This window comes from Topomyia yanbarensis, chromosome 3 (assembly GCF_030247195.1).
Source record: "Topomyia yanbarensis strain Yona2022 chromosome 3, ASM3024719v1, whole genome shotgun sequence".
Lineage (NCBI taxonomy): Eukaryota > Metazoa > Arthropoda > Insecta > Diptera > Culicidae > Topomyia > Topomyia yanbarensis.
The window spans coordinates 397,814,792-397,842,631 of record NC_080672.1 but is presented as its reverse complement, the minus strand read 5'-3'; the positions used below and the strand labels follow the sequence as shown (position 1 = coordinate 397,842,631).

Genomic DNA, 27,840 nt, shown 5'->3' with positions numbered 1-27,840 from the left:
CGAGTGAAGGGAATAAAACATAGATGATTGATTGATTGATTGGCGGAAGGATGTATGAAACGGAACGTAATGAAGTGTAAATCTATGAGCCATATACGATACCACTTTTATCCATCGCGACCAGGCCGTGGCCGCTGATGAGGTGTATCCGCAGCTGGAAGAAGGAATGCTGCCGCAGCTGAGTCTCCCGCCTTCGTTGTACGTCGTCGATGCTGCTGGGGATGGGCGAGCATCCGCTCGTGGTGGGAACATCGTTCAGTTTACTTGCTACAATACTACTGGTGCTAGGTTCAACATCTACTTTGGTCGTTAGCTGCAGAGTGTTTCCCTCCGAGCTCATTGAGGCATTCCTATCGTTTGTCCGTACTAGCGGGGAGTCTCCTATCGTTTGTGCCCGGTGCCGGGGCGATTGTGTCTGTGGTGTCGCCGAACTGCTGTGTTCGGAACTGTTGTCCGCTGCGTAGTCACTTTGGCTGTCGCGTCGTTCTAGGTCCTGTCCGCTGGAGCCACGCAACCGTTCTTTACTTCGACCTCGGGACCAACGATTCTGCAAAATAAAAAAAAACAATTAGTTATCAAAAATAATAGCTATACGGATGCCGACGCACCCTTAACGTGTTGAAGAAACCATGCGTCCGCTGGATCACTCCGGGTATGCTGGGGCCAACGGCGCTGCGCGCTCGCTGCGGTGAGGACTGCGGAGAATCGCCGGAACCACCGCAATCGTTACAGCTGAGCTCCGAGGCTGATTTGCTGAGGTGCTTGCGCAGCGAGGAGCACTTGGATTCTAGATTCAGTCGAGAACGTTCTACAGATTTAGTGAAATCGGCCAGCGTCAAGCGGGAGGTAGGCAAGCGATGAATGTGTGCGTGTGGCAGATTATCCGCGTAGAAATATGAATAATATCATGTCAGCTAGTTTGTCAAATGTTTAAGAATTGTACTGCGAGTGTTGTTCGTATATGGAAGCAGCCGTCAAAATAATAGTATGATGAACTCGCCTACTTTTTTGTTCGATGGACTTTGAGATTGCGGCAATAAGTAAATTATAGCGGCATATTAATTAAATTAATTAAAATTCGACTAAAATCCATTATCTATGGTAATAGTTAGAGCTAATAATTCAATTAGAAAAAAAACCTAAGATAGCGATAAACACCATCTTGTAAAATTCAAAACAAATTTGACTAAAGTCCCTTTCCTTCCCTAGTAATACTTGGAATTTGACTTGACATATTTATCGACAGAATGCAACTTTATCACATTTTACCGTGTTTACATTCTCTAACAGAAATAATCCAGCTGTGACCTTCTTTCGTTGAGCAATTGCCTACCACTGGATGCCATTTCGTCTAACAATTGCTGATGAAAAAGAGATGAAAATGCACGGGTGTGAGTTTAAGGGGTGGTGTTTTCTGTTCCATTTAAATAATGAGTTAATTACAAGCCATCAAACGAATAGATAAATTTTACGAGGGTTGAAACGTTTTAAGTACTCCAGTGCAGTGTGGCCACTTTTGTATGAGGTCAGATTCGTTGATTTAACCTACCCACCAAAATAGGAAAATTTTTGAGCAACTGCATAACGTGTGAATTTTGAATTTTAATATTTGGTCCTAATTGCAGTACCGATTCGGTATCTGATTCGAGTGTGTATCTTCGTCGCGAGCGGTTGACTCTCGTAGAGCTCCCTTCGAGTCGGTTAATTTTCAACATTTTCGGCACAGTTTACTGCCTCCCGGTTATCGAAAGTGTGAATAACGGTTCAATTGAACGATTATACAAAGTGAAGTGGCTTATAAAAGCATTTTTCGGCATATTTTCGACTGACGCGAGTGGTGACAGTTTGTGAAAATCGATTTCCGGCAAAAGGAAAAAAAATCCTCACATTACGGACCGTCGATTCCCGATGCAAGGACAATAAAAGTGCACAGAAAACATCTAGAAACACAGTGTACATTCTAAAAATAGTGAAAAAGATGGGTGGGTAATGTCTAGGACATAACCGGAGTGTCGTGACTACTCGTTTGACTTGTAATTCAAATCGAATGATACTCAATGAAATATGTGGGAATGTTTCAAGTTATTCTTTATAATAATTATGGTGGTTCTGAAAAGAACCTTTGTTGTTGGCGTCTGCGTTGATAGGGGATGCGCTGGATTCTAAGCTTGTTGAGACATTCATTCATGAAATGAACAATTTTCTTGCTTTGAAATATCAATGTTAAAATCTCTCGAAACAACCATCGGAATCTTTTCCGTACAGAAATGAACACGCTTAGCGAAAAACTAGGGGCGGGTAATGTCCGGGACATAACCGCGATGCTCATATTCTTAAAATTCTGCTTGTATCTCCTTCAAATGGCTAAATTTTGCGCATTAAGTTCGATTCACCGGGCTCAGCGAAATTTTCCTGGGGATCCCGTTCGTTAGTATATTCAGCAAAACAATTTTATTACCGAGTTCTCCGCGTTGAATACAGGTCAATAATTTCATATAATGATTTCAACATGCAGACAATGTACATGTATGACAGGTGGGAGTGTTCTGAAGTGGTTTTAGTGGAGGTAACAACATAAAATCATGTATTGGACATTTTACAATGATTCTCCTTAACCCTGCAAAACCACGTGGTTGGCAGCAGAGGGTTAAGTTGTTTGGAAGAGATGACAGTTAATATATGATAACTAAAAATATAAAATTGTTCTATAAATTGCAAAGTTATTGCCGCGTTGACCTGAAAATTTGTCATTTCATTCATAAAGGAACAATCATTGAAATTATGTCAATTTATGCTTTGCAAGATTTGAAATAACTTCGAAGTGTGGTCACGACACCCCTGTTATGTCATATACATTACCAACCCATCTTTTTCCATTTTGCCTTTGTCCTAATAAGGACGGTTTGTGGATAACTATGTTGATTCAAGACGGGAATCTTTTAAAACAATTCAAACCTTGCCGACGATTGTTTTTACTGCGTACATCCGTACGATCTTTCCCCTTTCGCAGCTCACACCGAATGAGCACGGTTTTCATTATGGTGTTCCTAATTATTGACTTTACAATGCAGATGGAAGGACGTCCTTTTGTTCGATAAATGAAAATATTTTCATCATTCGTTTTGGTGTAGCTTTCGCTTAGTGGTAAAGTTGCCACATTCACTGATTTTTTTGGAAGGATTTGCAAAAACCTTCGGGTTTGTAGATTGGAAAAACATTTTCTTATGATTCACTGGTAAAAGTACAGAATTACCAAGCGCAAACTTAATACTAGTTAATAAAAGAAACTTTCTAATTAAATTCTTTTTCCTTTTGTCTTTGTCCTAATAAGGACGGTTTGTGGATAACTATGTTGATTCAAGACGGGAATCTTTTAAAACAATTCAAACCTTGCAGACGATTGTTTTTACTGCGTACATCCGTACGATCTTTCCCCTTTCGCAGCTCACACCGAATGAGTACGCTTTGCAGCCTTCGATGTTTTGGTGGCATTTTTAGTGGCAGTTACTACCGCCTTTTCAGTGACTGCGTTTCTTAGCCTTTGGCTTTTTGGACTTCTCACCGCCACCACCTCCACCAACGTTTTTCTTCTTCTCTCCGATGGTAGCTGATTTGATTGGTCGTCCGATGCAGCTTCTCACGACCACGCAAGTCTGTTATGCACTGCGTCTTACACACGTCTGGCTTTGAGAAAAGCTGCGACACCCCTATTTATAGGTTTTATCATTAATGTTGATTTCATTTAAAGTAGTTTTCGAACTATTTAAACAAATTTTATATAGCAAAGAACGTATCGGTAGCAAGCATTGAACGTTTTCCTTCCGATTTATGAAACAAGATCGGCAATCCGTTTTGTAGAAGAAAAGTTAATAAGGTTCAAAATGTACGTAACGCTTTCGCTAATATGCACTACTATCGCTTTCTCGCTCGTTCTCGTGGCGTGCATGAGCCTTTCCTTTCCGTCCGACTTCTAATGGCTTAACCAAAATTAATATCCCGACTTTCCCCCACCAACTGCTCTCGTCAAGCAACCCAATACGAATAATCATAGGAACAAACATGTAGTGGACCTTTATATAAACTTTTCATTATTTTATTGTTCATTTGCTGCACCATTTTGACGGCTCTGTGCGGGATGGGCTGAAAATTTTCACTTTTCCAAGTCGTTTTCGAAAGATTTTTCAAAACACTATTTTTCCGTTGATAATGAATATCCTACATATTCCAAAATTTAATACAACATTGGTACAAATATTTTCGACAAAATGCCGAAGAAATTGATTAAATCCATTCAGTACAACAAAAGATATAAGCGTTCAAAATCTTACATCATTTTTCTTTCGAAATTTTGAAAAGGGGCCCCTATATTGAAAGGTAAGTCGTTAGTGACGACAAAAAATCGATCCGAACAAGGAAAAAATACGGCGATAAGAAAAATTGCCATATTCAAATAATTGGCGTTTCACCGGCGACTAGCGACTACCAGGTGTCGCCCCAAAATTCTTCGCGCGAAAAATAGGTGGCAAACCAGTCGCTCGGTGCTCAGCTACTTTCGTCCGCGTCCCTTGTCACCTATTTTTTATTGGGTGTTTCATCGCCGGTGGTATCTTTAAAAATGAGCCGCCTTGGATATTCAACTGTTTTTTAAGCTTTCTTATTGCAAATGACTAGAGGTTTTGATTCTTTTATATTCGGGATTGCAGATATTTTGTCGCATGTAAATTTTGGGTGTTCGTTGATGTGATGGCACTGTGAGAGAACACGTATCCGCCGGTCGGCCAACTTTTCTTTGGACTGAGCAAGATAATTTCTGTGTTTGTTTAGGGTTTGTTTTGCCAACGGGGGAACCGATCCACAGAACATAGGGGAAACAAATGGCCTTATTTGAGTGGAATGATGTCTTCAATCATGTATAAGGTTCGGGGACCGGTTGGCAATTACCTTCAGTTATATCAGCACGAAGAATCAGTGTTTTACTGTCATGTTCATTGGTTAGCTTTCAATTCTATCTCATGCCTCCACGCGAGTCTAGGTCTATTGATGACATTTTGTCCTTAGACCGGCGACGACTGGATGCAGTGGCAGAACGAGAGGGTGCGAACGGATCTAGCCGAGAAGACAATACTGTAAAAATGTTATTCGGAAAGTTGGCCGCGTCTGTTTTAATGAATCTAATGTCAAGTTCCGTTATTTGTAACAAGCCCGTGCATCAGATTAACGATCCTCTGTATTTCCCTTCAATGTTCGATATAATCGTTATACGTGTATTTCACAAACAATCCGATATGGAAAATAGGAAATACTTTCGTTGATTTATAACATCTCGAGCTATCATAACTCTTTGTCTGTATAACGTGTTATCACTCGGTAGTATGCAAAATATATCGTAGAGAAGGAATAACGAAATTAGTCTAAATAATGTCGCAATAAATAGTGATCCGGCCCATTACGCAGATAAGATTAGCTTTTCTAGGCAATACTCCCACGGTTGGCCGTGTGGAGTTGAAATTGCTAGGATACTCTCGGTAGCCGGCTACCCAGAGTTTAAAAAGAACCAAAAACTAAACAAGATCTTTTTCGAGCGGTCGTGTTCTCGTAAACTAACTAAACTACAACCTTATAAACTATGCTTTACAGGTCGCATCGCTTGCTTGGAGCGAATTCTAGACCCTATTCCCTTCCAAACCACCAACTCCGCGACACCTATGGAAGAGTCTGATGAACCGTCGTCCTTCCGTTAAGTAGGTGTAGCATCAACACTTCCCGTCTATCTGATCCTTTATCCTTTCCCGTGAATGATGGAGATGGGGGCGGCCGGCAATGATGGCTATCATATTGTTGAGGTCTTAATATGGGTCGGATTGGTATGAATTCCTACGGGAAAATGTACTTTTGCATATAAAATATTTAAAATAATCCATAAAGAATTGTAAAACGATCCATAAAAAAGTTGTCAATGTTCCATAAAACAAAACTGAAAATCCATAAAACTGTGAGAATGATTCATAAAAAAGCAATAAGCAATGCTCCTTATAGCCGGCTATCCGGAGTTCAAGCAGCTTATTTTACTAATCGTATTAATACAACAAATGATAAATTTCCCAAATTCTCGGCAGCCGGCTGCCCAGAGCAATTATTACATGCTAATCGCTATTGGCACACTTACTAACAACTCTCCCCTTCCCGTGATACATGTGGAGATGCAGAGGATTCCTCGGTCTCTAGCAGCAACATGTATCGGAATAACATTCCTTCTTTTCCCAGAAGATCTGCATTCGGACGTGGCCGGCGTCGGTATTGATCAGCATGCAGGGATCAGTATGGATTGTACAATGTGGCTCATCATGTTATTCCCAAGCATGTTGTTCCAATGAACATTTTGCAACCTAATTTGGTTCTGGTCAATAATGAAGTAGCAACTACGGGCGATCTCTTATGCTTATGCTAATTGCAGTACCAATTCGGCATCTTGGAATTAATTTTTGTGTCTCTTGTTAATAAATAGATGAATTGAAAATTCGGAGGTTTTTAGTTACTTTACTTAAAATTTTGCCGTTTTACATCAAGAAATAGTTAATATTTTGTCTTTGGACTAGGGATCGGTTTTTTATTGTATTCACTAGAATCATCAAGCTATGAAACAACATAATTAAAGACAAGATTATTCTCTCTAGGATTATTCGTATTATTTTTATGTCGCGCCTTCATTATAATTGCCCAACATTTTTTACATAAGAAGAACGAACACCGACTCTATTTTATCCTGGGCCGGTTAGCAAAGAGATCAGTATTTTTAATCGGTGCGCGATGGAGAGAAGCTGCATAAACTTAATAGCTGGTATATGCAAGAAACCAAAAATATGAAAGCCTATCTACAGGAAGTAACTCAAGCAACCAGAAGTTCGGATAATACTTAAAAAGCACACTTTGCAGTTCACATAAAGTTCTTAGCGAACTTTGAAGCTGCTTAAGCCGCTATTAGAACATAAAACGTATTGAAAAATTACTTAAAACGAGAAGCCTACTTTTACGAACTTTTGGCTGCTTGGAAATTGACTCCAGAAAGATCCCAAATTCTTAGTCCACATTAGCTGAAACTTGCATATTCATTATCTTTACTACAGAATAGATCATGTACGACAGGTCCCACTTTTGCCAAGATTTCACGCCGGTCTATCTCAAACTTCTAAGGAATCGCATAGTTTACTATCGCTATCATAAAAGAATTCGCGAGTGAAACTCGACAAGTCATTTAAATGTTCAATTACCAATGAATTCATAACCTTACATCAGATGAGCAGACGAGTAGAGATATCCCAGAAATGGAAGTGAAACAATAGCCAATCCCGATCAGAAGATCATATATAATATTCTCTTATATTAACTACTAACAAGACCATATTTATAGCACAATTTGTTGCAAAAATTATAATTGTTATAATTTTTATATTTCATTCTGATCGGAATACGCAATAAGAGACAGGATATACACCACAACAAATATTTACTGTGGATTTTATTCTAGATATTCTAACGCGGCAGTATCGACACCGTTGGAATAGATAGAACAAAACCCATAGTGAATATTTTTGTGGTGTTTTCCCTGTTGCCCCATGTGCGAACTTCTTTAAACGTTGAATGCAGAAAACGGGTATTTTAAACGGAAACAATGCAAATTAGTAAACGAGTAAGCTGTACAATATTATTTACCTCCAACTGTGATCCAAATGCCAAATGGATATGTGAAAAGATGTTCAAATACTCTAATTGTCGTATTTCCAATCGCATGCAGAAATGATAACTTGAACGATTGGTTAAATAAGTGGTCTTTAGAAAAGTAACCTAACGAGTGTTCAATAAAAAATGAGAATGATTTCAATAAGTTTCTGTAATTAAACACACCAAAAAATAATGAAATTTAAACGACATGTAAATCAATACGAATGTAAACATAAAACGATTGAATCCAAAATTTGATTGAAAATTACGTTAAAATCAATTGGAGCATCAAACAGCATACAATTTTACACTTTCATTCGTGTAATATTACATGTCATTCATTTTACAACATTATTCGAGTAAAAATACATTGAGGTGCATTGTTTTCCGTTTAAAGAAACCGTAATTTTCAATCCACGTGTAAAATTATAATAAAATTCGTTGAAGAAAGCACGACAAGTCGTGTGTATTTGTGGTGGAACTTAATATTACATTTATATTCATGCTCCAAATATGTGCATGAAAATAAACTTAAAATTACAAAATATTTTTATCTGTGAAGTGAAGAGCGTAATTTTTTTCTCTCCAAGAGAATTTCTTTCTGGACACCGTAGAAATGGGTGGCATGGGTGGCTCGCGTGCTGTCAGTTCAATCGAAGATGGCGTCGAAAAAGCAAGCACTTCGTGAGCGTGTTTTACGGTTTTACGAAATGCATGGTCATCGTGGAAAAAAAGTTTACGGCAGACCACTTTAGATACGAAAACGTACCCGTGAGTACAGTTTACCGGATCCTGGCATGCCTGAGCGTGAAGTGGAAGGCCGGTAGCGGCCATTCAGCGATGATAATGACGAAGAAAAAGAAGGAAGCGTTGAAAAAGTTGTTCGACAACAAGGACGGATCGAGCTTGCGTGACACCCGGCCGTATCGTCGCTGCGGCGAGGAGGGGCATAAGGAGCGGGGTTGCACTAAGGCGCAGAAGTGCCTTATCTGCACCGCTAAGAAGCAAGCTCGTAATCATGCTATGGGCGGACCTTCGTGTCCCTTCGGTGAGGCAAATAAGAAGAAGCCGTGAAAGTTACACAGCTAAATCTTAACCATTGTGCAGCAGCCCAACAGCTGCTGTGGCAGTCGGTCTCGGAGTCGAGGACAGATGTTGCCCTCCTATCAGACCCGTACAACATCCCTGCCGGCTGCGGCAATTCGGTGTCGGACGGGTCTAAAATGGTGGCAATCTGTACAACGGGACGGTTCCCAGTTCAAGAGGTAATACACTCCTCCGCCGAGGGTGTTGCGATTGCCAAGATCAATGGTGTGTTCTATTGCAGCTGCTACGCTCCACCAAGGTGGCCCATAGAACAGTTCAACCAGATGATCCACAGGCTCTCATAAGACCTAGTGGGCCGGAAACCGATAGTTTTAGCGGGGGCAGTGGAGTGGGGCAGCCGCTGTACAAATAGCAGGGGCCAAGCGCTAATGGAGGCGCTTGCGAAACTCGATACTGTGCTAGCTAACAATGACTCCGCTAGTACATTCCGTAGAAACGGGGTGGAGGCGTGGATTGACGTAACATTTGCCAGCCCGAGTCTGGTTCCAGGCATGGAATGGAGGGTAGACGAAGGCTACACCCATAGCGATCATTTAGCAATCCGCTTTAGGATCAACCATGGTGTGCAGCATCCGAGAGCGGGAGATCCCTGTCAGGTACGCGGGTGGAAGTCCAATCACTTCGACAGCAAAGCTTTCACCGCGGCCCTGGGACTGGAGGCCAACACCGACAGTCTAAGCGAGGATGCGCTGGTAGCTGTTCTATGACGCGCGTGCGACGCCACTATGCCGAGAAAAACCCTGCCAAGAAACGGCAGATGCCCGATATACTGGTGGAGTGCCGAGATTGCAGCTCTACGATCAGCCTGCCTCAGAGCTAGACGTAGGATGTAAAGAGCTCGCACCGAGGATGCAAGAGAGAACCGCTGTGGAGTGTTTCGAGCTGCGAAATTGGTCCTTAACAGGCCATTAAAAGCAGCAAGAGAGCGTGTTTCGACAACCTGACGCCTACAGGATCGTGATGGCCAAGACGATTATCGAAGTACTCTTCCCGTCTCGAGCCACAAGCCCCTGGCCTCCTGCACTACGAGACAGTGCGGACACGGCCGAAATGGTGGCTCCGGTCCTGAGTTCTTCATTCTCGCAGTGGCTAAATCCCTAGCAATGAACAAAGCTCCAGGGCCGGATGGAGTTCCAAACAGCGCTCTCAAGGCAGCGATCATAGCGAACCCGAACATGTTCAGGCTAGCTATGCAGAGATGCCTCGACGAGTGCCGTTTCCCCGATAGATGGAAAAGGCAGAAATTGGTGCTGTTGCCGAAGCCCGGGAAGCCGCCAGGCGACTCATCGGCGTACAGACCAATCTGTTTGATCGACACGACTGGCAAATTGCTTGAGAGGATTATCCTCAACAGGCTAACCCCGTACGCTGAAGGTACGGACGGCCTGTCAAGCAACCAGTTTGGCTTTTGGAAGGGTAAGTCCACAGTGGATGCTCTCAGCTCAGTGATAAATACTGCCGAGATAGCGATCCAACGAAAAAGGCGAGGCATTCGATACTGTGCGTTAGTGACGCTTGACGTGAAGAACGCATTCAACAGCGCAAGCTGGGATGCCATCGCGCTCTCGTTACACCGGCTTAGCCTACCGGTGGGTCTGTACCGGATCCTGGAAAGTTACTTCCAGAACCGCGTACTGATATACGAGACCGATACCGGTCAGAAAAGGGTTCCGATTACCGCCGAAGTCCCGCAGGGCTCGATCCTAGGCCCGGTGCTATGGAACCTCATGTATGTCGGGGTTCTGAGACTGAAGTTCCCTCCTGGGGTCAAGATCGTCGGCTTTGCCAACGACGTACCCTTGGAGGTCTACGGGGAGTCAATCCCTGAGGTAGAACCAACCGCAGAACACGCGATCAACACGGTGGAGGAATGGATGAGCGCGAGAGGCCTGGAGCTCGCTCATCATAAGACGGAGGTAGTTATCGTCAACAACCGCAAGTCGGCACAACATGCAGTTATCCATGTGGGAGAAGTCGCGATCACTTCACAGCGGAGTCTGAAGTCTCTCGGAGTCATTATAGACGACAAGCTGACCTTCGGCAGCCACGTCGACTATACATGCAAGAGAGCGTCGACTGCTGTTGCGGCTCTATCGAGGATGATGTCCAACAGCTCAAAGGTGTGCGCCAGTAGACGTAGGTTACTGGCAGGCGTTGTCGTATCTATCCTCAGGTACGGCGGTCCGTCATGGTCAAGAGCACTGAGGGTAACCAGTTACCTACAGAAACTGGAGAGCACCTACCGCGTGATGTGCCTCAGAGTGACATCTGCCTACCGCACGGTATCACACGATGCATCCTGCGTGATAGCGAGCATGATTCCAGTCGGGCTGGTCATTCGGGAAGATGAGGAGTGTTTAGAGCTACGTTGAAATAGAGGAGCCCGCGAGCGCACCAGGGTGACCTCGGTCGCCAGATGGCAGCGTGAGTGGGATAACTCCTCGAAAGGTAGGTGGACCCACTGGCTGATACCTAACATATCGAGCTGGGTGGGAAGACCCCATGGGGAAGTTCACTTCCACCTGACACAATTCCTGTCAGGCCATGACTGTTTCCGTCAGTACCTCCACAGGTTCGGGCACGCGGAGGTCCCAGTCTGCCCGGACTGCCCAGGTGTAGACGAAACTGCCGAACACATACTGTTCGTATGTCATCGGTTCGACGTCGAAAGAAGAGCAATGCTTGACGTCTGTGGCTGGGACACAACCCCTAATACCCTTATTCAGTGGATGTGTCAATCGGTGGAGAAGTGGAACGTAGTCACGGCTGCTACCACCCAGATTACCTGTAGGCTACAGGTAATTTGGCGAACCGAGCAACAGACGACGGGCACGGCTAACTAGTGATTGGTTTGTTGGAGCGAAAAAGGCCGAGCGCAAAAAAGGTAGTGAATGGTCTGTTCATGCTGAGGCAGGTTTGACGCAGCGAATGGCAGCCACGTAAGGGGTAAACCCAGCCACCCCGAAGCAAGGCAGAAGAGCGAGTGTATAGGCGTATATGTGGACTGCCTCATGCCAAGCTATCGATGCCTTGTGGCGTAGCAGAGGAGTGAAAGGGTGAGCATCCAAGTCAGTCTCACGCGGTATGTTAAGGGTGAGCACAAAAGTCAGCCTCATGTGGAGTGTTAGAGAGTGACTCAAGGTGCGATAGAGAGAGCACCCAAGTAAGCCTCATACAGGACGTATGGACACGTGAGCGAGAGTGAATGAGTACATCAAGTACAGCCATCCCCCTAGAAATAATACCGAGAGGTAGTTCCTGGGGGGAACGATGGCGGAGCCCAATGGACTTTAGTCGGTATTAATGGAAGCGTCACCATTCGAGCCCGACACGCTGTGTGGTAGCTTGGACACCTACCAATAGCACGTGTACTGGGTTAGGACGTAAACGTCTTCTCCATTGTAAAAAAAGCACCGGCCGAAAATATTACTACTCCCATACCTTGGTTCACCGAGCCCTCAAGATGGAGGACATTATCTGTCGGAAGAAGAAACGGTCCCCCGAGCACACGGACGAGCAGATAGCGATCGTGCAATCGTAGTGCCGGTGGATAACGAAGAACTACCGCGGGATGTCGTTCGTGCTGGACGACGAAAGTTATTTTCCGCTCTCGAAGACCCACATTCCAGGAAATGACAGCTACTATTCCAGCGACAAGTCGACCACACCCTCCGAAGTAAAATATGAGTTTAAACATAAATTAGAAAATAAAATATTATGCTGTACATCGCCATAACGGACAGAGGGATTTCGAAGCCGTGGTTCAAGTCGAGTGGTCTGGCCATCAATCAACAAGTGTACCAGGAGGAGTGTATTGAGAAAATTCTTCTGCCGTTCTTAAAGGAGCATCATGCGGGTGGGAAGTACGTCTTCTGGCCGGACAAGGCGTCGTCCCATTAGGCAAAGAAGACGCTGGTGCCGCAAGAAAGGAAGCGACCAACTTGTCACAGTGTCGTCCCATTGAGGATTTTTTCGGCTCCCTCAGTGACCTTGTGTACAAAAATAAATGGCGGGCAGAGGATACGAAGCAGTTGACCACCTGGATTCGAAATTCATCGAAATTTTGTTGTTTTTAACTACATTACTGAAAAAATTCTCATTTTTATTGATCACTCGTTATATTCCTTCATATGTTTGATAGTACTGTCGAACACATTGCGTGAAAATAAACACAAGTTTTGAATGTCGTTTCGTTTTCAAATTTAATTTATTATGAAGTTGACCTAGCATAAAATTTGCATGATACACCACAAATATTAATAGTGGCAGTACACTAGATCAATGAAAACGGAGTTGTCCACCACATCGACAGGTTGCCTGCCAGATCAGAAGTTTTAAGGCAACTTTCGACATTCCTTCAAATTCTTGGAACTATTGAATGTCCATTGTTGTAATTCGCATAGCAAATAAATAAAAAAAATTAAATCGTATGTCAATATTTCGACCATAGTATTCTACCTCTTCTATATCGATTCTATATTCTATAAACAATCTGTCTAGATTGATCAGCAGAGTATTGAAACTTATATGTGAAGGATATGAATAATAATTTATATTTCTTCAGGTGAAACAGATATCGAGATAATAAATTTGAAAGCGCAATAAAATGCTTTTATTTTTACAATTTCAGTCAATTCGGTTTGGCAGGGTTCTAACTAAACTAACCTACGTGCAGTCCAACGAGCTGCCAGTGAATCTTGTGTTTTCTGTAGTGTAAATAGGTGTCTCAGATTTCACTCAGCGCCGTCTGTTTACCAGCTCCTCGTTTTGATTACTGCTGGACTATTCGATCCTTACTTCAACTATACGGTGCATCCCATTTCCACAGTTTAATAACCATTCCAATGGTCCTTTAATTTCCGCTCACCTGCTATCGTAAATATTCCAGAGCGGAATGGAAAGCTCCAATGGAATCACTATTCGGATTAAAATAATTATTTCACTCTTTTGTGCACTATTTCCGCCAGCAGCGCTTTGTTTTGTTTCCATTCCATCCACCTACACACAGAAGTGCACTCTCAACCCTAATGCAATATGCATGGCGAATATATTCCTCAACAATTTGCTAGTTTGTTGTATGTATTTAGGTAGGTATCCCCACCTGGACGGGATGCTGTGAGTGGCGGGCGTCAACTTTTCCAACTCGCCAACGATTGCTCGTTCGTTCCAAAACACTTTCGGTGACCGGCTCTTGCTGGTAGGTCTCCTGTTCGTTTCTCAACGGTCAGCGCAAGGCACCAGTGGCCGTAAAATCAAAACCTAGAATTGTGTGCTCACTGGTGTATACATAGTGTATTTCCTACCTCCACTACCCGGTCTGGCGCGTGTTCTAAGATGGTCTATTTGATGTTTATGTTTGTTTGATACGATCCGGCTGAGACCGAGTCGGAGAAAAGTTTTGGCACTTTTCCAAGCGTTTGTGCAGCCATGAGTTAGTGTGGTGTAGGGATTATTGCAACCGCGAAATTGTTATGGAAATCAGAGACGTATGATGCTATCTGTTACGGTTTTTTAGCTGCTTCATAGTATTTATTTTCAAAGCGATCTCGTTCGATGTTGGAAGTGTTGCACAGTGGGGCGAAACTGAAAAAAGACGGTCAAAAGTCTTTCCTGAGTTTCACAGATGTTTTCATGCTTTTATGTCTTCAGGAAAGTTTCCTAGGACTACATCCCACATCTTTTAGGATAAGCACCTTAATTTTTCTTAAGGTGCAAGTGTAACCTAAAAAAAATTTTTTTTTAGCTCGGCAACCAAAAATTTTTTTTTGCACGGAATCTTGTAGAGCAATTTATTTTGAACAACTTTGAAGAACATGTCTGCCATCTATATATTTTTCCTTAAGAGATATGTACGTTGCACCTTAAAATCAATTTTTCAACTTTCTCTTCTACAACTTAATTTTTTCTACATTTGTATATTCTAGAAAGTTTTAGACACCGTCAAAACACACAACTTTTCTGAAGACTCCAATGATGTATAACATGTGTATCGGGATTTAAATCGATTTTTCTTTAAAAAATACTCTTTTTCATTACAAAATTTCTCAAAATTGTGAAACTTTGTGAACCAAAACTCAGCATGATTAGATTCGTCATGTTATGTAGTATTTGTAGGTGAAGTATAACAATCCGGACTTTTCGGGTTTTTTAGTTTTCCTACATTTTTATACTGTATAATGTATGGATATTTCGCAGTATCTATAGAGCGGGCGTTAGTAAATCAACACGTAATAATACAGAATACTACACTCAATGCAAAATATATCTTCTAGTATCAACAATCAACATGTAAAAACAATGAAAGTGTATGAAGCACTTATTATACATTAGAAGTATTTTATATTGAACTAGCCAATACCCGCCGCGTGTTGCTGTGACTTTCAATGAAATAGGAGTAAACACAATTTGTTCCGAAGCGCCATGGCAGATAATCCCCAACCAATAGCACACAAACACGCTCCATAACAAATATCTACTACGTATAAATTTTTAGGGTAATCGGTTAAGCCTTTTGGGAGTCCATAAATCACATACATACAAACATTAACTTTTATATATATAGAAGAAGATGCCTAAAACGATTAATCTTGGAAAGATTACATAATTTTGGTATTATCCCTCTCATTCTTCGTTCCAGTTACTCAAAAATCCACATAACGCAAGCTCTGAGAGTGATTCAGAATGATATTTGCTTTGATGTGTGTTTTCTTTTATTTTCAATAATTCACAATAAAATATTCATATTACTAATGCAATAAATAATTGGATTACTGTTAAGCGTGTAATGTTCCCGCGTAAAAAGCAATTTGGTCGTCCTTCTAATGTATAATTAGTGCTTCATACACTTTCATTGTTTTTACATGTTGATTGTTGATAATAGAAGAAATATTTTTCATTGAGTTTAGTATTCTGTATTATGACGTGCTGATTTACTAACGCCCGCTCTATAGATACTGTGAAATATCCATGCATTATACAGTATAAAAATGTAGGAAAACTAAAAAACCCGAAAAGTCCGGATTGTTATACTTCGCTTACATTTACTACATAACATGGCGAATTTAATCATGCTGAGTTTTGGTTCACAAAGTTTCACAATTTTGAGAAATTTTATAATGAAAAAGAGTATTTTTTAAAGAAAAATCGATTTATACCCCGATACACATGTCATACATCATTGGAGTCTTCAGAAAAGTTGTGTGTTTCGACGGTATCTAAAACTTTCTAGAATATACAAATGTAGAAAAAATTAAGTTGTAGAAGAGAATGTTGAAAAATTGATTTTAAGGTGCAACGTACATATCACTTAAGGAAAAATATATAGATGGCAAATATGTTCTTCAAAGTTGTTCAAAATAAATTGCTCTACAAGATTCCGCGCAAAAAAAAATTTTTGGTTGCCGAGCTAAAAAAAAATTTTTTTTAGGTGACACTTGCACCTTAAGAAAAATTAAGGTGCTTATCCTAAAAGATGTGGGATGTAGTCCTAGGAAACTTTCCTGAAGACATCAAATCATGAAAACATCTGTGAAACTCAGGAAAGACTTTTGACCGTCTTTTTTCAGTTTCGCCCCACTGTGTGTTGGTGCGAAAATGCCATTAGTTTGGTAGATTACGTTGTAGTTGATTCGGCAAAACAATAGACGATACCATTCTTCAAAGTGTTGATTTGTAAAATATATCGTTTCATTGGAGAAAGCAAGATCAGCTACAATATAGATTTTTTTTTATTGATTTTTTGTCACGAAAACTGCGAATGTCTTGCCGATCCGAATTTAGACACTTAAAATAAATAATATTCCCCCTGTTAGTGTTAAAACATGTAACTTCCTTGACTTAAATTAAACACATGTAAAAGGTTGCCGCACGTTTAATAAATTACAAATTACAAATATATAAAACTACTAAGTTCCGAAGTGCAATCTACTAAACGTAAAGTATTCCCCTTAAAAAATAAAACGTTCCATTCACCTTGCACTAGTCCAAACATTTTCCGAATAAAGTTGATGCTTTCCGATTTTTTTTTGCCGCCGAAAGCAGCGTCATAGCAAAATTGCTGAAGTTTAGCGCAAACTTTGTCCCACTTTCGTCCATTCATCACTGCTCAAGTAGCTATACCACCCGAGCTGCCATCAACGTGAAGAGTTAGTCGATGAGCAGGAGGTGGTAGACACTAGAATCGGTCTGGACTAGCATCAGGACGTGATTGAAAAGGGGAAAAGTTATCCGTTATACGTTTACATCAATCTACGTACGTATGGTACCGTTGCACTTGAGGCAAAGTTCAATACCAACACGAGACGTAGAGGATGACGCGGTGCGAAAAAAGAAAACACTTTTCTCACTCTGAAAGGATAATTTACACCTGGCGAAATAGGAGCATCTCCTACTTTTGGTCCAAAACATGAACGAGTTTGATACGAAGCAGAGCCAATTCCATTCACTGTGTAATATAACGAATGACAGATCGTTTCGCTCATATTATCGATGAACGGTAGTGTCAACATAAGCTGGATAAGTGAAAACACCACAAATGGTGATGGGTGTTTCATCGCCGGGAAAAAAACTCCCACGGTTGGAAGAGTTCTATTCCCTATCGGTTGGTTTTTGTATTCAAGTTGAAATGAATAGATGGCGCGTGCAGGAAATGGGGGCTTTAATTAAATTTCCTAATCGAATGAAACAAGGATATGGTTTGCTTCGGTTATTTGCATCCAAGAGAGTACCGTATGTAATGTATAATTGATTTCTTGCCGATGCGAACTAAAAGCATGGTATTTCCGCTGCGGTAGTTGTCCTTCTATTTTGCAGATTCAGAGCGCACGGGACAGTTGAAGGGTTAGTGCTACGATACTACTATAAGTCATTCTAAGTTGGGCACTGGAACATGAGACCACTGGATTGCGAGACAAATGTGTTACTATACCAAAACATCAGGGTGGCTATATAATTGAATTTGAGCTGTTTTGGTTATTGGCATTTGGTAGTTTTATGTTGTTTTTGTTTGTGATGAAACTGAGTCACGTTCTAACCTCAACTGCAACAGCTGTTAAAATGTATGTAATTTGTGGTTGGAACCTGACCGTTGTCGGCAAGGAAGGGTGCTCCTGTGTAATATTTGGCTCTAGCTGAAATCGACTGATAGGCCCGGAACCAAGATTTTGTTTCGGAGGGGGCTTAACCCTGTATAAGGCAGTGGCAACTATATTGCCACCTTTTCGTTTCGTTCATAGCGTAGGAACATGAAGTGTTAAGTGTTCTAATCTTATAAAATCTACTTGTTAGGAGTCTGGCAATTTTTCTACATCTTTTTTATTGAGATACAGTGAAAAGTTTTAGATTAGTGAAGAGCTTTTTGAAAAAAAAAAATACAGCGATTTCCTTTTGGACAAATAAAATTAGCTCGATTTTGAATAAAATACTCTAGGCCCTATAATTGGGTAATGCAAATTTGTAAAAACACCTATTTTTATACGAAAACTTGGTTCATGAGTAGCAAAAATTACAAAGAAAACAAAAATAAAATGAATTTAAATAGGTGACAATATACTTGCCACCGCGCGTTAAAAACGTCAGTCTTTATAATATTTAATGTATTTCAAACAAGACTAGATCAAAAATACAGAAAGAAATGAAATTGGTTTATTGCTTATTATCTGATTAACAGTAAATCACCTCTGGATTCTGAGGATAAGTTGAAAAGTGCGACCACAGATTACAGACGTATAATTTAGAACGATTTTTTTTTCAAATCGATATGCGTTGGGAATTGGTCTGGACACATTAAAACATAGCGACAGGCCCGTGCGCAAGCGGGCGGTGTAAGAAGGGGGGACCAAACCCTTCTCATGAAGGTTTCAAATTACTTTTGAAATTTTCCTAATCAGAAAAAAATATACAGCGAGGAGTTTTGACACATAAAATGTCATTTGAGTTCAGCCACTCTAGAAACAAGTCGTTGAAAAAACCAGGATAGGGTAAATGGTAAATGGATATAGGCAGAGCCGTCTTAACGTCACTCGGGACCCCTGGGCACTACTGAGCTTAGGGGCCCCTATAATTGAACAGGTATAAACTACTGCAGGGTAGGAATATCAAAAATGATCCCCAGCCATTTCTACTCCATGCCAGCCGGTGGCAATCAAAATATATAGAGAAAAAACACGAAGTCAGATCTCCATCATTATAGATGACGCTGTAATGTACAAGTACGGTCGGAAAACGGAATACGCTTTGAGCAGATCCTAAAAAGTTATTAGGACTTCTGACCGATAGTGGCAAAGGGCCTAACACAATATATGCAGTGGTGGAAGTTCGAACATTGTAATGGACTTACCAACTACGTTATGCTCTCCCAGGACGGTGTAATCTGATCTTCATAGTTGTAAAACGTTGTTTGAGGCAGGCTTGTTATTTGTTCACACAATGTGCCACAAAGAGCGAAATACACCGATGAAAAATAGAGCCACACAAAAACACTGCGATGTGCAGAACGACCGCCAAAAAAGAGAAGCTTGAAAACGAAAAAGAGAAAGATCTGTGCACCAAGAGCTGCACAATTTCGTTTAAAGAGTCACCTTGAAGAGCCACTTTTTTGTGGCTTCCCTACTGGCAAGTAGGTAGGAAGGCGAATTAAACTACAATTCAAATAAAGTTTAACAGGAAGAACGTTTTGCCTTTCTCAATAGAAAGGTATTGCAATTGCTCTGAAAACCGACTTTTTAACGGAGGCCCGGAGGGCCGAGTGACATATACCATTCGATTCAGTTCGTCGAGTTCGGCAAATGTCTGTGTGTGTGTATGTATGTGTGTATGTATGTATGTGTGTGTGTATGTGTGTGTATGTGACCAAAAATGTCACTCATTTTTCTCAGAGATGGCTGAACCGATTTTGACAAACTTAGTCTCAAATGAAAGGTGCAACGTTCCCATAGGCTGCTATTGAATTTCTAATGGATCCGACTTCCGGTTCCGGATTTACAGGGTGATAAGTACGAACACGCAGAAAATGTCGATTTTAATAAATTCTGCAATGAATGTATAAAGGTGAAAATTTTTCCAAAATACGACCACAACTGCTTCGATTTGTAGTATTAGGTCACTAACATCCATTCAAAGTCTATTTGGCCACATTGGCCACCATCCTCGGTTCCGGAAGCCCCGGCGGAAGTATCTAAATTCAGAATAACAGTCACATCGGTTTCTCGGAGATGGCTAGACCGATTCGACTAAACTTGGCCTCAAATGAAAGGTATTGCGTCCCCTAAATGGCTATTTAATTTCATCCCGATACGACTTCCGGTTCCGGAGTTACAGGTTGTGGCGTGCGATCACATAGCAAATTGTGATTCAAACCGATACTCCGATGAAAGCAAAAAAGGTAAAAATTTCGCTAAAATGTCTCTCAAACAACTTAAATTTGCTGTTCTAGGTCACCGACGGCCAACCAAACTTTCGTTGACTACATTGACCACCATAGACGGTTCCGGAAGTGCCCGGGAAAAGCGGCCATCTTTCAAAATTTACGAACTCACATCAGTTTCCCTGAAATGGTTGGGTCGATTTTCACAAACTTAGTTCCAAATGATAGCTATAATATCCCCACAGATGTCTATAAAATTTCGTACGGATCGCTTATATGGGTCCGGAAATATAGACTAAATCGTCCGGTCACATATGAAATTCCCATATAAGCCAGAACTCAATTTTTTTTTTCAAAGGGGGACCCCATGAAATTTCAGAAATCGAATTCGTATTTTTGATGCCAAACATCTTTAAAATGCATGAAATGTCGAGATTTTATGTTATCTCGAAAAAATTTTTTTTTGTAAAAATCGACTTTTGGGGACTTTGCCGATTTCGCACCTTTTTACATTTCTTATAAAAGAAATGTATAGAATTCGCTCAAACTTTCAAGATTTTTTCCGAGGCCCGGAGGGCCGAGTCTTATATACCAATCGACTCAGCTCGACGATTTGGGACAATGTCTGTGTGTGTGTGTGTGTGTGTGTGTGTCTGTGTGTGTGTGTATGTAACGGACAAATTCTCATTCGTGTTTCTCAGCAATGGCTGAACCGATCTTATCCAAACCAATTTTAAATGAAAGAACTAAAAAACAGTATGAACGCTATTAATTTGTTTTTGATTCTGATGTTTAGTTTCCAAGATATGAATGTTTGAATGCGTAAAAATGGCGTTTTTTGCAGTTTTTTTGAATTATCTACCGAAATTTACAATATAGATTAACAATTTATATGTTTTTAGACAGCTTTAACGAATACCTTTCGAACAAACTATAGATTGTTGAAATCGGACTATTATCAAAAGAGATATTTAACATTAAATGCGGACGAAAGATTTTTATCATTTCCCATTGCCAGAAATATGACCAAAAACATGCAATCTATTATTAACGCCAAAACGGCTTATTTTAGGTCAATAGTATCTTCGGAGAATTTAATGGAGGAAATATGCCCTTTCTTTTGGTATTGTGCTTTTGCTGATTAATCCCCCTATGAGTGAGATATTTTCACAAATTTTCTTGGAAGTGATTATATCGAAATGATGCCTTCTACAAATTTGTAGCTCTTACTTTTGCGAATAACTTTACTGAAGACTTCAAGTATCTATTTTGAATACTTTAAAAGTTATGGCTTGTTGTTTGTGGATTACTCTTTGTCGCCTATTTATTGTTCAATATAGAAATAATCCATTGAAATAAGCCAAACATTATTTCGACAAATCGAATTTTGTATTTCATTTTTCTATCTACAACCGCTAGAAATAATCACCGCACCGAACACTTCCAAGTTGTCTGGAAGGAACTTGATAACTTATCAGTGCAAAAATGTTCATTTGTGCGAACCTTCTGACTGCAATTTTTCTAACTAATGACCATCGGATCGATCTGAAACATATCGGAAAATGAAAAGCCAAATAAATAACTCCAAGCAACGGCGTAGCCCAGAGAAGGTTTTGGGGTTTAACACCATACAACCCCCCCCCCCCCCCAACACACCCAAAAAAAATATTGGATTGAAGTTGAAAATTTATTGATGCAGACTGATTTAATTCAATATTACAATAACAATTATCTGATCCGTAGATTGATAACCTGTTGTTGTAAACATCATGAGGACTTTTGATAAATTGTCGGAATGGGGTCCTGATATGTACCTGATCTATTGGTCTTCATTTCACAGTTGTCTAATATCATCAATATCAAATTCCTGCCTGAAAACATTCCAATAGAAAATTACAGAGTTCTGTAATCAATCATAGTCCTCAGATTTATTTTCAAATTGATCTCGTTTTTGTAGAGATGTACTGTAATAAGGGTCTTTATTTAATAGGAAGAGAAGTTAAAATTGATTTAATGTCTATGAAACATAGAGCTGCTCACCAAAAAAATGCATAACTTTCAACATTTGCCAAAAATGTTTTTGCCTTTCTCTTTCACTCTAAAATTCGTCAATCTAATCCCAACCCGGAGGGCCGAGTGTCATATGCCAATCGACTGAGTTCGTCGAGATCGGAAAATGTCTGTGTGTGTATGTATGAGTGTATGTGGAAAAAATGTGACCTCTGTTTCTCAGAGATGGCTGGACCGATTTGCACAAAGTTAGTCTCAAATGAAAGGTACAACCTTCCCATCGGCTCCTATTGAATTTTTTTATTGATTGGGCTTCCGGTTCCGGAGTTACGAGTTGAAGAGTGCAACCACACAGCTAATTCCCATATAATGAATGAAATGAAAAATTTTCAAAATCAAATTTGTATTTTGACTTTTTTTGGACTTTGGTACATTTTTGTCTTTCTCATATAGAAAGGTTATGCAATCACTCTAAAAATCGTCAATCATACCGGCCCGGAGGGAGTATGCAGTGAGGGGTAGCTACTTTAAAATTAAAACTAGTTTAAAATTTCTTAACAAGTTGAAAATTTTCGGCAGGATCTGGAGCTCCCGGACCTTTCTCCATGATCCGCCCCTGGTTTCAAGCGACGTTTCAGTATCACATAGTATCTCAAGATCGTGGCTGTCGATCCATTGTATGTATGTGCAAATCGTACTGAACATGTAATATTCATTAATAACGAGGATAACACTTTCCGAATGTAGAGAGAAATTTATGAAAAATGACGATTTCCATTCGACTCTAGCAGTTCCTGATCGATTTTGATGAGCATTTAATTTTTGTTATATGAACAATTATATGTATAGGTCAAATGTTTAAAAACAGTAATTTAAGGTCAAGATAGCATCATTTTGAAACCGCCAACTTCGGAGGTTTAGTATCTTCGATGAGTTTTACAAACGTTAAACAGCGCATCATTTGATAAAATAATTTTGACGGTATATCGTCCAAGAAGTATTTATGGTGATTTTTCTCAGGTTAATATTGATGACTACAATAAAGTCTCAACAAATTCGCTAGACACGAACTCTGTTACTATTTTCTGAAAAATTAATTCTGCATGATTTTAAAACTTCAAAAATTACGGTTTCGGAATTATGCCGTTTGGACAGTATGATCGATTTTCACCAAACCCCCACCAAACCGAATTTCTGGCTACGCCGCTGACTTCAAGTAAGTAGAAACAAAGTCGTTCTACACTCGTTCACAAGAAACTTCTTCGAATGCTGAATATCTATTATAATACATTGAAACCCTGATTTTATCAGCCAAATATGAACATATGTTTGATGGGCTCTAGCAGACGAACAAGACTGAATTCGAGTAAATCCTTTCTTGAGCATGTTTTCCTTATCATGAAGATGGAAATATGCAAAAATAAAAATTTCATCATAATCAGAAATAGTTATCAGACTACATCAAGGCACGGAAAGAATATTTTAACAGCTTCAGTTTATTATAAAGAAAAAAAAATTATCCGATTTAGTCAATGTCCCCATTTTGTCAGCCTAAAATACACCATGAGATTGATAAAAATGAGTCTTTATTGTATGTATTATTCACTGTGTTTCACATTAATAGATACATTTCATTTTTGGGGATTTTTTATTGTATCGAACTACAACAATTTTTAGGTAATTTTCAAGGGGTTTTTTATAAACTTCTTCCAAAATTTGGCGAACCTATTCCAATTCGTATACCAATTAATTGGTATACTTAAGGGTTAATATGTTGCAGATAGAGAAAATACTGAAATTTTCAGCTTTTTTCTTACACAATATTACGAAAGATTACTAAACAATTTTTCTTAATAAGTTTGTGAAAATTATAAACTATTTGAAATTTTTTAATAGTATAATTTTTTTTATTTAACCGTGATTTTTTAATAAATAGTGACCATCGCTTCACAACGTAGTCTATTTTTCATGGCTTGCGGTGAGCACGATCTCTCGAATTACTGAACTGAAAATTATGGAATAGAAATTAATTTTTAGTATTCTTTACTTTACTCGCCGCGCAGATAGCTCTGAATTAGACCCGCTGGTGCCCTAAGACGATTTCGCTAGATTTTCAGTGCACTATGCACACAGTGCATTAACGCAAGTGACGGAAGGTTATCGAAAAGTTTCGTGAAAATGAAAACTCCAGTAATGATGATGATTTTCCCAAACGGTTCGTTTTCGAGAGGTTTTTATTTGTTCTTTGGCATTAGGATTAGCGATAATAATTCAAATCAAGGATACTACTGGGAAGTCACCTTTACAAAAAGTCGATGTCGAAGTAAAATTTGGAACTATGCACGCATGCACTTCAGAGATAGCGTGATATCCGGAGCTGCGATTTCATTTCAACCCTTTTTTGTGAAAATGGCGATACTTACAAATGTAAACATAAGGCTTTTTTCATACATGCGAATGAGGGCTTTGAAACGCAACCAATTAACCTAAAAATTTTGATTCTAAGATATTGCTTTCTTAAACTACAGCAAAAAATACAACGGGCGAAACTGTATTTTTGTTTGTTTATTTAAAGTTTCGCCCTCCACGCTCCATGCAAACAAACAGGGCGATACTTTTTTTGCTAGCAGTTTAGAAGCGAAACTGTCATTTTCGTATTTTTTTAGGATTATCAAGCTGATATCAGCTGTAAATAGTAACAATGATCGCTATTGAAAAAAACCCGGACGAAATCGGTGGTGTAGAACTGTAGTTATTGTAAAAAAACGTAAGAACGATACTTCAATGCTGATAGGTGGGACCGAAAAAGTAAACAATCGCCAAAGGGTAAAGTATAAACTTCAAATCGATTCAAAAAAAATGCGATTTTTTTGGCTCAGTACAATATATAACCCCTTTAGGAAAATTCAGTTTTCCCACCACAATTTAGATATTTTATTAACAGAGCATTAAGAATAATTCGTAGCTATGTCTATTTTATGGGCCATTTTTTCGCTTCCCATTGATTTGATTTGATATTTCTAGCACTGATGTTGTCCTATGCTGATTTGAGCGATTCTCTGAGTCCTGCCACTTTCCCATGTAGTATGTGTTATCAAAAACATCGCGAAGCATCAAGTTCTAAATGTTCTCAAACGATATAATATCCGAAGAGAGTGATAAGAGTTATAAGAAATGTCTCATCACACTGTTAGGTGGATTAAAAGCGTTTTTCAGTTCAATATTACCGTGGCTGTTTTTTTTTTCAAAATTTTAGAACTCGAACTCTTTTAATGAATATAAACAACGCACACATTCTCGTGATTCATAATTGAGAAAGGCACAATTGCACCGCTAGGTGGATTAAAATAGGTTTTTAAAATGTTTTTTGGTTGCCTTCTCTACCTCCGTGCGCGTGGGAGCAAGATTCACACTAAAGAGTCTCTTTATTTCTACTCTTTGAGGAGTGCAGCCAAGGAGTGGAATGCACGTATGGGAGCAACACACATCGGAGTGAAGAGGTTTAATGTAAAAGAGAAGAGTGGTTTTTTATTCTTCACTTTATTTGCTCTGAGGTGCAGTACATCCCTGGATTGAGGATGAAGAGTGCCTCAGTCAAGAAACAGGAATGGTGCAGGTAGCGCGGGTTAAACGTCTATTACTTGAATGCTAGTCAACTAGTAAAAATGTCTTAGTACATACTCTATATCGTGTAACTTTAAACGAATTGCACTCCTGCTAATATTTTGAGGAACACTTCATGTAGCTTCTACATGTTAAATCTGATTTTCTCAACATTGAAGTCATTAAGTCAATAATTATCAAATTTGGGTAATAGATGGGTATCAAACTTTGTAATTGACACGTACCTGTCAAAGTTTGGAAACCATGATTTTGAGCGCTTTTCACAAATTTTGGGTACTCTTCTTTAGGGTCTAATGCTAATGATTGTCAAGAAATATGCACGATATAAATCACAACAATGTTGATGATTTATTTGCTATTCCTGATACGATAAAATTGGAAAAGGTTCTTTTGCGAAATTTGGAAAAAGCCACATTTTATCTTTTAATCACAATTCCACTTCGTTTACTGATGCAGCCTTAAAAATCATTCGAAATTATTTTGAACCTAAGTGTGTGATTCACGTTCATTTTCGATGTTCGCATTTTTTTGCTGCAGGAAAAGAACTGACGATTCTTTGAAATAATTTTGTACGAATTGTTGGTGAGGTAGATATATATTCTGACAGACGTTTTGTTCATTTGTTTATTGTGATCGGTTCGGGGAGACGAACAAAGCGGACATTTTAAGTAATCAGAACAGTATCTATTTTCAACAAATTGGTATTTCGAAGACAACGCTGGTGGTTAAGTGGCAAGTCTATGGTTCATACGAAGGACTCGCCTCTTTGGTGTTGGTGACAGGCACTTAGTGCAGAGAGAGACCGACGGAAAATAAATTTGAATAATAACTATAACAAGCATATTGACCATTCGAAAGAACAAATGCTCAATACCCTAATTGTTACGCAAAAAAAATATTAAAATGTTTTCTAGTCTAGTCTAGTCTACACATACACAGCCAATACATGTAGGGATCCTGGAAAATAGCAGACGTACGTCCACAATTTTTCTTGTCATTATTAATGATTGTGGCACATATTGAATATGACACAAGCATTAAAGCGGTCAGGCCAACTGTGAAGCGTACAAAATAAAGATGATTCAAAATTATACGGCAATCAAATTATTCATTCAATGAATAATTTAACCAACGGATCATTTTGAACCTTGAATAAGGAAGAAACGTGGACAACCGTACACAACCGTTTCAATTTGATGGGGGTTTGATAAATCGTTGGGAGTGACTTTGCTAAGAGGGTTAATGTTACTCCTTTGGTCCTAGGTTCCCGGGACTGGGATGGGGCAGAAGTATTTAGCCCTGCCCTGGTTTATGAGCCAGGGATACAGCGCCCTTACTCGCTCGCAAAAAAAAATATTAAAATGTTTTCATGACAAAACATCGAAATCACTCGACTCTATAAATATTACTGGTACAATTCATTTCATTACCAATCATGTAAAACAATCGAAAGGGAAAACACATCGAGTGCACGTTGGCTTGAGGTACAAATCCCCGACTACATAGGAGAAATATTCCATTGGAGCCAACATATTTCGATTCCTGATTCTGATTCTTGCAGGCACTGTGACGCTTAATATGCTTCTGCGTTTGTCATTTTACCGTTAACTGAGATTTTAATTTAACAAAGTAAAACTGAATTTCAAATTTAAAATTGTTTTATTTCTGCATCACAAGAATTTTCGTGGGAAAAATATTAGAACCAACTGAAAAAAATAAATTATGCGCAACATAGGTTACCAAACACTCGAGGTTCTTCAAATATCTTGAAAGATACGCACAGTTGCCATGACTCCTACGATCAGACTTAGGGTAAAGATCGGGTTGAATCGTGTACATTATTACAATCACACTTTCATTAATGCATTTTAATTTGTTTAAATTTTTCGACATCATCTTCCTCCACTTTCTGTATAGCTTCTTGTGCAAGTTTTGTCACCGTGTTCAGATTCCCGCTCCTGCTTGGCACCTTTCGAGCTTTGCATACGTGTTGTACAGAACATTCTGTTGTTTTGCTC

At 39.7% G+C, this 27,840-nt stretch overlaps 1 protein-coding gene across 3 annotated transcripts in view; it reads right to left on the bottom strand.

Moving 5' to 3' along the window:
- The window catches only part of LOC131693373 (multiple C2 and transmembrane domain-containing protein), a 105,089-nt gene that overhangs the window by 43,690 nt on the left and 33,559 nt on the right, over window positions 1-27,840 (bottom strand). For 2 of the 3 annotated variants that reach the window (XM_058981136.1, XM_058981137.1), the window contains exons 2-3: window positions 609-808; window positions 103-547 (exon numbers count right to left, since the gene is read on the bottom strand). In XM_058981136.1, the coding sequence (XP_058837119.1) occupies window positions 103-547; window positions 609-808 (645 nt within the window). The remainder of the gene's footprint in view (window positions 1-102; window positions 548-608; window positions 809-27,840) is intronic. The other variant, XM_058981138.1, reaches the window with a different exon arrangement.